Source organism: Squalius cephalus, assembly GCF_949319135.1.
Source record: "Squalius cephalus genome assembly, chromosome: 15".
NCBI classification, from domain to species: domain Eukaryota; kingdom Metazoa; phylum Chordata; class Actinopteri; order Cypriniformes; family Leuciscidae; genus Squalius; species Squalius cephalus.
In genome coordinates this window covers 37,338,486-37,349,583 of record NC_137136.1, presented here as the reverse complement: position 1 = coordinate 37,349,583, position 11,098 = coordinate 37,338,486, and the positions used below count along the sequence as shown (strand labels likewise).

Below are 11,098 nucleotides of genomic sequence, written 5' to 3'. Positions count from 1 at the left end.
ATCCACACCTGTCTCACTCTCAGCATGCATACCTGTCTCATTCTCTCAGCATCCACACCTGTCTCACTCTCTCAGCATGCACACCTGTCTCACACTCTCAGCACGCACACCTGTCTCACTCTCTCAGCACACACACCTGTCTCACTCTCTCAGCACGCACACCTGTCTCACTCTCAGCATCCACACCTGTCTCATTCTCTCAGCATCCACACCCGTCTCACTCTCAGTATGCACACCAGTCTCACTCTCAGCATGCACACCTGTCTCACTCTCAGCATGCACACCTGTCTCACTCTCTCAGCATGCACACTTGTCTCACTCTCAGCATGCACACCTGTCTCACTCTCATCATTTTCACCTGTCTCACTCTCAGCATGCACACCTGTCTCATTCTCTCAGCATCCACACCTGTCTCACTCTCACCATGCACACCTGTCTCACTCTCTCAGCATCCACACCTGTCTCTCTCAGCATCCACACCTGTCTCACTCTCAGCATGCACACCTGTCTCACTCTCTCAGCATCCACACCTGTCTCATTCTCTCAGCATCCACACCTGTCTCACTCTCAGCATGCACACCTGTCTCACTCTCATCATCCACACCTGTCTCACTCTCAGCATGCACACCTGTCTCACTCTCTCAGCATGCACACCTGTCTCACTCTCTCAGCACGCACACCTGTCTCACTCTCTCAGCATGCACACCTGTCTCACTCTCAGCATCCACACCTGTCTCACTCTCTCAGTATGCACACCTGTGTCACACTCTCAGCATGCACACCTGTCTTACTCTCAGCATCCACACCTGTCTCACTCTCTCAGCATGCACACCTGTCTCACTCTCTCAGCATCCACACCTGTCTCACTCTCTCAGCATCCACACCTGTCTCACTCTCTCAGCATGCACACCTCTCACTCTCTCAGCATGCACACCTGTCTCACTCTCAGCATGCACTCCTGTTTCACTCTCTTAGCATCCACACCTGTCTCACTCTCTCAGCATCCACACCTGTCTCACTCTCAGCATCCACACCTGTCTCACCCTCTCAGCATGCACACCTGTCTCATACACTCAGCATACACACCTGTCTCCCTCTCATCATGCACACCTGTCTCACTCTCATCATGCACGCCACTCTCATCATTTTCACCTGTCTCACTCTCATCATTTTCACCTGTCTCACTCTCAGCATGCACACCTGTCTCACTCTCAGCATAATGCACACTTGTCTCACACTCATCATGCACACCTGTCTCACTCTCATCATGCACACCTGTCTCACTCTCAGCATGCACACCTGTCTCACTCTCAGCATAATGCATAATTGTCTCACTCTCATTATGCTCACTTGTCTCACTCTCATCATTTTCACCTGTCTCACACTCAGCATAAACACCTAACTCTATGCATGCACACCTGTCTCACTCTCTGCATGCACATTTATCTCATTCTCAGCATGCACACCTGTCTCACTCTCATCATTTTCACCTGTCTCACTCTCAGCATGCACACCTATCTCACTCTCAGCATGCACACCTGTCTCACTCTCTCAGCATCCACACCTGTCTCACTCTCATCATTTTCACCTGTCTCACACTCATCATGCACACCTGTCTCACTCTCATCATTTTCACCTGTCTCACACTCATCATGCACACCTGTCTCACACTCAGCATTCACACCTGTCTCACTCTCAGCATGCACACCTGTCTCACAATTATGTTTCATTGTTTGTACTGGAGCTGAGATCAAATACATGAGCCTTTGTGAGCAGAAGAGACTCAGAAACATTCAAGAAATCATACTTATTTCAGAATTTTATAGAAAAAATATATGCATACAGGTTTGAAATGAGTAAATGATGACTGAATGGTATTTTTTGGGTGAATTGTCCCTTTAAAAAGCACCACCAATGCAATAAATCATAGCAGTCTTGATGTTTTGCTCCGTATGAAAGGAAACACGACATCTGTTCAGCGTTTAGTGAATGTAAACAAACGTGTTGTTGTTTGTATTGTCAGATCGAACTGCGCAGAGAACATCCGTAAGCACATCCTGCACACAGGCAAGCATGAGGGAGTGAAGATGTACAACTGTCCCAAGTGCAGCTACGCCACCAACGGCCCCATGGACTTCAGGAACCACCTGAAGGAGACGCACCCGGACCTGGAGAACCCAGACCTGGCTTACCTGCACGCAGGTGCTCGTCCGCCTCATTCTCTGCTCACTCTTCATCAGTGGCTCTTCATAACCTGCACTGATCTAAACATGCAGCAGTGCTCAACCACACTGACATCACACCTCTTATTTCAAATATTATTATAAATGAGTTCAACATTTTGTAGTCATATTAGTAGTTGAGCTTGCAGTCGGTTGTTTTATTTGTGATAATAACTCAATGAAACATGACAAATTGTGCAACATCATTTTTGCCCTGACTGTCATACAAAGAAATGATGAACACAAGCAAAAACAAGAGAGAACCAACAGAATATTAATAACTGATTATGTTGTAGTCAATGTTTGCTTCTTCCTGTCAGATTTTTGTTTTTCTGAGCATTTTTGGTAATGCATAATAATAATCACCATTAACTATTCACTATTACTAAACACTATAACTAATCACTATTAACTAGTTGCTTATTAGTTAATAAATAGTTGCTCATGCATATTACTAGGATATTGGCTGTTTATTAGTACGTATAAAGCATATATTAATGCCTTATTTTGCATGACCATATTCTACATCCCTTAATTCTACCCAAAACTTAACAACTACCTTACTAACTATTAATAAGCTGTAATTAGGAGTTTATTGGGGCAAAAGTTGTAGTTAATAGTGGGAATTTGAGCCTAATCTAAAGTGTGACCCTTTGTTTTGTCTTTGCAGATAAAAAGAAAAACATGTAGCTGTAGTTTTTTTTGTACTTTTTTGCCAAATGAAGTTGGATAAATACCTTAAAGGGACAGTTCACCCAAAACACAAACATTCTGTCGTCATTTACTCAACCTCAAGTTGTTCAAAACCTGACCGAGTTTCTCACCACACAATTAAGGGTATTTTTTTTCCTACTATGGAAGTCAATGGCTACCGTTAAATGTTACCGATAAATTTTTAACACGGAACCTAAAGATACAAAACATAAAACAACTTTTATGACGTATATTTTCCGACTGAACTTACCAAACGTTCAAAGCAATGCCGTGTGCAGGATAACCGCGCTCGCTTCATGTGTGTTCATATGATCCGCTGAGAAGTCGTGTGTAAAGGAGTCAAACACTAATGAAGATCTGCTTTCAGTCCAGTTTAGGGTCATATCTTGTGACATCACATCCTGTTTAAGGTTTGTTTTGATCAGTGTTGGGGAAAGTTGCTTTTAAAAGTAATGCATTACAATATTGCGTTACTTAATTACTTTCTTTGAAAAGTAATGCATTACATTACTTTTGTGTTACTTTTTCTCACCTGGGTTGGGCTTGCTTCTTTGTTTTTAATAACAATAAAAAAGTTCTATTTTTGTCAAATGTTAAGGCCCTTTTACACCAAAAGTGAAATGAATAAGCCTCAGACTGAAGGAAATGCATATTTACAGCAGAGGGAGAGTACAGCAGAGGGAGAGTACAGCAGAGGTAGAGTACAGCAGAGGTAGAGTACAGCAGAGGGAGAGTACAGTAGTCTACAGTAGAGGTAGAGTACAGCAGAGGTAGAGTACAGCAGAGGGAGAGTACAGTAGTCTACAGTAGAGGTAGAGTACAGTAGAGGTAGAGTACAGTAGAGGTAGAGGTAGAGTACAGCAGAGGGAGAGTACAGCAGAGGGAGAGTACAGCAGAGGGAGAGTACAGCAGAGGGAGAGTACAGCAGAGGGAGAGTACAGCAGAGGTAGAGTACAGCAGAGGGAGTGTACAGCAGAGGTAGAGTACAGCAGAGGTAGATTACAGCAGAGGTAGAGTACAGCAGAGGGAGAGTACAGCAGAGGGAGAGTACAGCAGAGGGAGAGTACAGCAGAGGGAGAGTACAGCAGAGGTAGATTACAGCAGAGGTAGATTACAGCAGAGGTAGAGTACAGCAGAGGTAGAGTAGAGTAGAGGTAGAGTAGAGTAGAGGTAGAGTAGAGTAGAGTAGAGCAGAGGGAGAGTACAGCAGAGGTAGAGTAGAGTAGAGGTAGAGTAGAGTAGAGCAGAGGGAGAGTACAGCAGAGGGAGAGTACAGCAGAGGGAGAGTACAGCAGAGGGAGAGTACAGCAGAGGGAGAGTACAGCAGAGGTAGAGTACAGCAGAGGGAGAGTACAGCAGAGGGAGAGTACAGCAGAGGGAGAGTACAGTAGTCTACAGTAGAGGTAGAGTACAGCAGAGGTAGAGTACAGCAGAGGGAGAGTACAGTAGTCTACAGTAGAGGTAGAGTACAGTAGAGGTAGAGTACAGTAGAGGTAGAGGTAGAGTACAGCAGAGGGAGAGTACAGCAGAGGGAGAGTACAGCAGAGGGAGAGTACAGCAGAGGGAGAGTACAGCAGAGGGAGAGTACAGCAGAGGGAGAGTACAGCAGAGGGAGAGTACAGCAGAGGTAGAGTACAGCAGAGGGAGAGTACAGCAGAGGGAGAGTACAGCAGAGGGAGAGTACAGCAGAGGGAGAGTACAGCAGAGGTAGAGTACAGCAGAGGTAGATTACAGCAGAGGTAGATTACAGCAGAGGTAGAGTACAGCAGAGGGAGAGTACAGCAGAGGGAGAGTACAGCAGAGGGAGAGTACAGCAGAGGGAGAGTACAGCAGAGGGAGAGTACAGCAGAGGTAGAGTACAGCAGAGGTAGATTACAGCAGAGGTAGATTACAGCAGAGGGAGAGTACAGCAGAGGGAGAGTACAGCAGAGGGAGAGTACAGCAGAGGGAGAGTACAGCAGAGGTAGAGTACAGCAGAGGTAGAGTACAGCAGAGGTAGAGTACAGCAGAGGGAGAGTACAGCAGAGGGAGAGTACAGCAGAGGGAGAGTACAGCAGAGGGAGAGTACAGCAGAGGGAGAGTACAGCAGAGGGAGAGTACAGCAGAGGGAGAGTACAGCAGAGGGAGAGTACAGCAGAGGGAGAGTACAGCAGAGGGAGAGTACAGCAGAGGTAGATTACAGCAGAGGTAGATTACAGCAGAGGTAGAGTACAGCAGAGGTAGAGTACAGCAGAGGTAGAGTAGAGTAGAGGTAGAGTAGAGTAGAGCAGAGGGAGAGTACAGCAGAGGGAGAGTACAGCAGAGGGAGAGTACAGCAGAGGTAGAGTACAGTAGAGTACAGTAGAGGTAGAGTACAGTAGAGTATAGTAGAGTACAGTAGAGGTAGAGTACAGCAGAGGGAGAGCACAGTAGAGGTAGAGCACAGTAGAGTATAGTAGAGTACAGTAGAGGTAGAGTACAGTAGAGTATAGTAGAGTACAGTAGAGGTAGAGTACAGTAGAGGTAGAGTACAGTAGAGGTAGAGTACAGCAGAGGGAGAGTACAGCAGAGGGAGAGTACAGCAGAGGGAGAGTACAGCAGAGGGAGAGTACAGCAGAGGGAGAGTACAGCAGAGGGAGAGTACAGCAGAGGTAGAGCACAGTAGAGTATAGTCGAGTACAGTAGAGGTAGAGTACAGTAGAGGTAGAGTACAGCAGAGGGAGAGTACAGCAGAGGGAGAGTACAGCAGAGGGAGAGTACAGCAGAGGGAGAGTACAGCAGAGGGAGAGTACAGCAGAGGGAGAGTACAGCAGAGGGAGAGTACAGTAGTCTACAGAAGAGGGAGAGTACAGCAGAGGGAGAGTACAGCAGAGGGAGAGTACAGCAGAGGGAGAGTACAGCAGAGGGAGAGTACAGCAGAGGGAGAGTACAGCAGAGGGGTCTACAGAAGAGGTAGAGTATAGGAGAGTACAGCAGAGGGAGAGTACAGCAGAGGGAGAGTACAGCAGAGGGAGAGTACAGCAGAGGGAGAGTACAGCAGAGGGAGAGTACAGCAGAGGGAGAGTACAGTAGTCTACAGAAGAGGGAGAGTACAGTAGAGTACAGCAGAGGGAGAGTACAGCAGAGGGAGAGTACAGTAGTCTACAGAAGAGGGAGAGTACAGTAGAGTACAGCAGAGGGAGAGTACAGCAGAGGGAGAGTACAGTAGTCTACAGAAGAGGTAGAGTACAGTAGAGTACAGTAGAGGTAGAGTACAGTAGAGTACAGTAGAGGTAGAGTACAGTAGAGTACAGTAGAGGTAGAGTACAGTAGAGGGAGAGTACAGTAGTGTACAGTAGAGGTAGAGTACAGTAGAGTACAGTAGAGGTAGAGTACAGCAGAGGGAGAGTAGAGTAGTCTACAGAAGAGGTAGAGTATAGGAGAGTACAGCAGAGGGAGAGTACAGCAGAGGGAGAGTACAGCAGAGGGAGAGTACAGCAGAGGGAGAGTACAGCAGAGGGAGAGTACAGTAGTCTACAGAAGAGGGAGAGTACAGTAGAGTACAGCAGAGGGAGAGTACAGCAGAGGGAGAGTACAGCAGAGGGAGAGTACAGTAGTCTACAGAAGAGGTAGAGTACAGTAGAGGTAGAGTACAGTAGAGTACAGTAGAGGTAGAGTACAGTAGAGTACAGTAGAGGTAGAGTATAGTAGAGTACAGTAGAGGGAGAGTACAGTAGTGTACAGTAGAGGTAGAGTACAGTAGAGTACAGTAGAGGTAGAGTACAGCAGAGGGAGAGTAGAGTATAGTAGAGTACAGTAGATGTAGAGTATAGTAGTGTACAGTAGAGGTAGAGTACAGTAGTGTACAGTAGAGGTAGAGTATAGTAGAGTACAGTTGAGGGAGAGTACAGTAGTGTACAGTAGAGGTAGAGTACAGTAGAGGTAGAGTATAGTAGAGTACAGTAGAGGTAGAGTAAAGTAGAGTACAGTAGAGGGAGAGTACAGTAGAGGTAGAGTATAGTAGAGTACAGTAGAGTATAGTAGAGTACAGTAGAGGGAGAGTACAGTAGAGTACAGTAGAGGGAGAGTACAGTAGAGTACAGTAGAGGGAGAGTACAGTAGAGCACAGTAGAGGGAGAGTATAGTAGAGCACAGTAGAGGTAGAGTATAGTAGACTACAGTAGAGGGAGAGTATAGTAGAGTACAGTAGAGGGAGAGTACAGTAGAGGTAGAGTATAGTAGAGTACAGTAGAGTATAGTAGAGTACAGTAGAGGGAGAGTACAGTAGAGTACAGTAGAGGGAGAGTACAGTAGAGCACAGTAGAGGGAGAGTACAGTAGAGCACAGTAGAGGTAGAGTATAGTAGACTACAGTAGAGGTAGAGTATAGTAGAGTACAGTAGAGGTAGAGTATAGTAGAGTACAGTAGAGCACAGTAGAGGTAGAGTATAGTAGACTACAGTAGAGGTAGAGTACAGTAGAGGTAGTGTATAGTAGAGCACAGTAGAGGTAGAGTATAGTAGACTACAGTAGAGGTAGAGTACAGTAGAGTAGGGGTGTGACGATAACCGCATCACCGCAATATCGCGGTGTACAGCAGAGGGAGAGTACAGCAGAGGTAGAGTACAGCAGAGGGAGAGTACAGTAGAGGTAGAGTACAGCAGAGGGAGAGTACAGTAGTCTACAGAAGAGGTAGAGTATAGGAGAGTGCAGCAGAGGGAGAGTACAGTAGTCTACAGAAGAGGTAGAGTATAGGAGAGTACAGCAGAGGGAGAGTACAGTAGAGGTAGAGTATAGTAGACTACAGTAGAGGTAGAGTACAGTAGAGTAGGGGTGTGACGATAACCGCATCACCGCAATATCGCGTTAATGAGATGCCTACCGCGGTGTGAGGTCATAAATACACACAAATTAAATACACACAAACACAGCCATAAAAGACAAAAGCATAACGTAAACAGTTGGAGTTAGATTTTAATTGCAAGTAGCGATACTTCTCTTATGAGGCAATAACAGTTGACAGCGCTAGCCGAATGACATTATTCAAAAAATGGCCACGAATCTATAGTGTTTAAGCCAAATAGCCTACTGTGTCACCTATTTGGGCACATTTTGGCTTTGAGGCAGGTGACAAGGGGCAGCCGGTGAATTTGGACAAGGCAGTATGCCGTATTTGTCGCACAAAAGTATCCGTCTCGCGAGGAAATACCACTAATTTAAGATCACATCTTAGATTAACCATCCTCTGGCGTGTTTGCCGGACCTGGGTGCAGCACACCTACCTTTTAGGCCGGCGACACACTGGCTGCGTGGCGTGTCCGTTTTTATTTCACAGTACAGTAGAGGTAGAGTACAGTAGAGGTAGAGTACAGTAGAGGTAGAGTACAGTAGAGGTAGTAGAGGTAGAGTACAGTAGAGTACAGTAGAGGTAGAGTACAGTAGAGGTAGAGTACAGAAGAGGTAGAGTACAGTAGAGTACAGCAGAGGTGGAGTACAGTAGTGTACATCAGAGGTAGAGTACAGTAGAGGTAGAGTACAGTAGAGGTAGAGTACAGTAGAGGTAGAGTACAGTAGAGGTAGAGTACAGAAGAGGTAGAGTACAGTAGAGTACAGCAGAGGTAGAGTACAGTAGAGTACAGTAGATGTGGAGTACAGTAGTGTACAGTAGAGGTAGAGTACAGTAAAGTACAGCAGAGGTAGAGTACAGCAGAGGTAGAGTACATCAGAGGTAGAGTACAGTGGTGTACAGCAGAGGTATAGTATAGTAGAGGTAGAGTACAGTAGAGTACAGTAGAGGTAGAGTACAGTAGAGTACAGCAGAGGTAGAGTACAGTAGAGGTGGAGTACAGTAGAGTACAGTAGAGGTAGAGTACAGTAGAGTACATCAGAGGTAGAGTACAGAAGAGGTAGAGTACAGTAGAGTACAGCAGAGGTAGAGTACAGTAGAGGTGGAGTACAGTAGTGTACAGTAGAGGTAGAGTACAGTAGAGGCAGTGTACAGTAGATACACTGAGTACAGTAGAGTACAGCAGAGGTAGAGTACAGTAGAGGTAGAGTACAGCAGAGGTAGAGTACAGTAGAGTACAGCAGAGGTAGAGTACAGTAGAGTACAGTAGAGGTGGAGTACAGTAGAGTACAGCAGAGATAGAGTACAGCAAAGGTAGAGTACAGTAGATGCAGTGTACAGTAGTGTTTTACGCATGCGCTGTAAAGGTGAATTTAGCGTTTTCAGGCATTATCCAAAAGTCTCTCATCCACACTGAAACGCCGGAAAACGCTAGTGTGGACGGAGAGCGTTTTTAAATGAAAACTCAGTTTTCAAATGTATCTGGAATAATGTAGACGTAGCATTAGGTCCGTGTTGCGCTTGTGTTGAGCTCATGAAACGGTCTACTTATTGTGTGTGTTTCTGCTCTCTCCTGTGTCAGGAATCGTGTCGAAGTCGTTCGAGTGCCGTCTGAAGGGTCAGGGTGCATCGTTCGTGCAGGCGGAAGCGGCGTTCGCCCCGGATGAGCCTGAGCTGGGGTCCGAGGCGCTCCAGCAGGTCATCATCATCCAGGGCTACGGCGGTGGAGAGGTGGCCATCGATCAGGCTCTGGAGGAGTCGGCCGCCGCCACGCTACAGACCCTGGCCATGTCCAGCCAGCTGGCGGAGGTGCTGCACCTCACTGAGGACGGGCAGCTGATCGCCTCCCGGGACCAGACCCGATACGTGCTGGTGGAGTCGTCCGGAGAGGCTCGAGAGCAGGAGGAGGCGGAGCGCGGGGTGTGTGAGTCCTCCTCGGCTCTGGACGCGCTGCTCTGCGCTGTGACTGAGATGGGCCAGCAGGGCGGCGCTACAGAGATCACCTCCGATCAGAAGAGCGATGCTCAGACGCCTCCGGCTCAGGTGTACGAGGAGCAACCGGATCAGGTGATGAGCTCGGCCAATCAGCACACGTCTGAGCAGATGCAGGAGGTGTTGCAGTTTGCAGCCAGTCAGCTGATGATGAAGGAGGGGCTCACGCAGGTGATCGTCAACGACGAGGGCACGCACTACATCGTCACTCAGCTGGACGACTCCACGCTGCATGTGGAGGAGCCGTCCGGAGAGGAGACCGTCGTTTACTCCGAAGTGAGTCAGGAGTGAAGTGTCTCTCCAGTTGAAGACAGTCACTCAGCTGGACAACTCAACTCTGACCATCGAGGAGACCGTTGTTTACTCCGAAGTGAGTCAGGAGTGAAGTGTCTCTCCAGTTGAAGACAGTCACTCAGCTGGACAACTCCACTCTGACCGTCGAGGAGACCGTTGTTTACTCCGAAGTGAGTCAGGAGTGAAGTTTCTCTCCAGCTGAAGACAGTCACTCAGGGTCTCTTCCCATCACAATGCTTTTTGGGATTTTTCTTTTTTGATTCTATATGCAACAGGCACATAGCTATGAAATCCACTCTTATTTTGTGTGTACAAATGCAATATATCCTTCTACTAAAGGCTAATTCAGTTCAATGTGTACAGATGTTTAGATTACTAATGAAAGCCTTGTTAACCACCTTCTGTTTTCCTTTACGTATGTTTGATTGTAGTGGTGAAACACCCATTCTGATTCAGGACTGTCATCTTAAGAAACTCAAGACAGCATCAGTAAAGGCCAGGAAATAAAACTGTGGAAAATGAATATTTATGACCTTGATATTTTCTTTGGTATAGGAGGTGTTTAAGTGAACCTCTGAATATACTTCCGTTTACAGGTGTCCTTTTGAGAGATTGATTGCTTGTGAACTCTAAATAAATAACTGAGCAGTTTGCTGACACATTTGTCTGTTTCAGGTACATGAGCACTGTTAATAAAACATCTCAGCACATGTGTGCTTAATGTGACAAAGCTGCAACTCTTAATGTTGAGAAAAGTAGAGAAAACAGCATTTGCACCAGCTGGACGTACAGAAGTTGGGTGAAGGTTCAGAATCAGAATAAAAAGTTGCTGCTCTGATGACGCAAACGCTCCACAGTCCGGATCCAGATAATAATATGAACATAAGCCGGGGGGGTGGGGGGTAGGGGTAATCGAGCCAAGTGTGAACACGTCGACAGATGCCACTTTCTCCAGAACCAGTCCAATACCCATAAATTCATTTTTTGTACTTGCCGATACAGATACCTGTATTTTCACTGCATTTGTAATTTTAAATATATTGGATAGAGAAACCAAAACAATATGAATCATA

The 11,098-nt window shown here is 46.5% G+C and overlaps 1 protein-coding gene across 2 annotated transcripts in view; it reads left to right on the top strand.

The window, feature by feature from the left end:
- znf407 (zinc finger protein 407) overlaps positions 1-10,750 on the top strand; it is a 24,857-nt gene extending 14,107 nt beyond the window's left edge. For both annotated transcript variants that reach the window (XM_079894250.1, XM_079894251.1), the window contains exons 8-9: positions 2,024-2,202; positions 9,322-10,750. In XM_079894250.1, the coding sequence (XP_079750376.1) occupies positions 2,024-2,202; positions 9,322-10,022 (880 nt within the window). In that variant the 3' untranslated portion in view covers positions 10,023-10,750. The remainder of the gene's footprint in view (positions 1-2,023; positions 2,203-9,321) is intronic.
- The last annotated feature ends 348 nt before the right edge of the window (positions 10,751-11,098 follow it).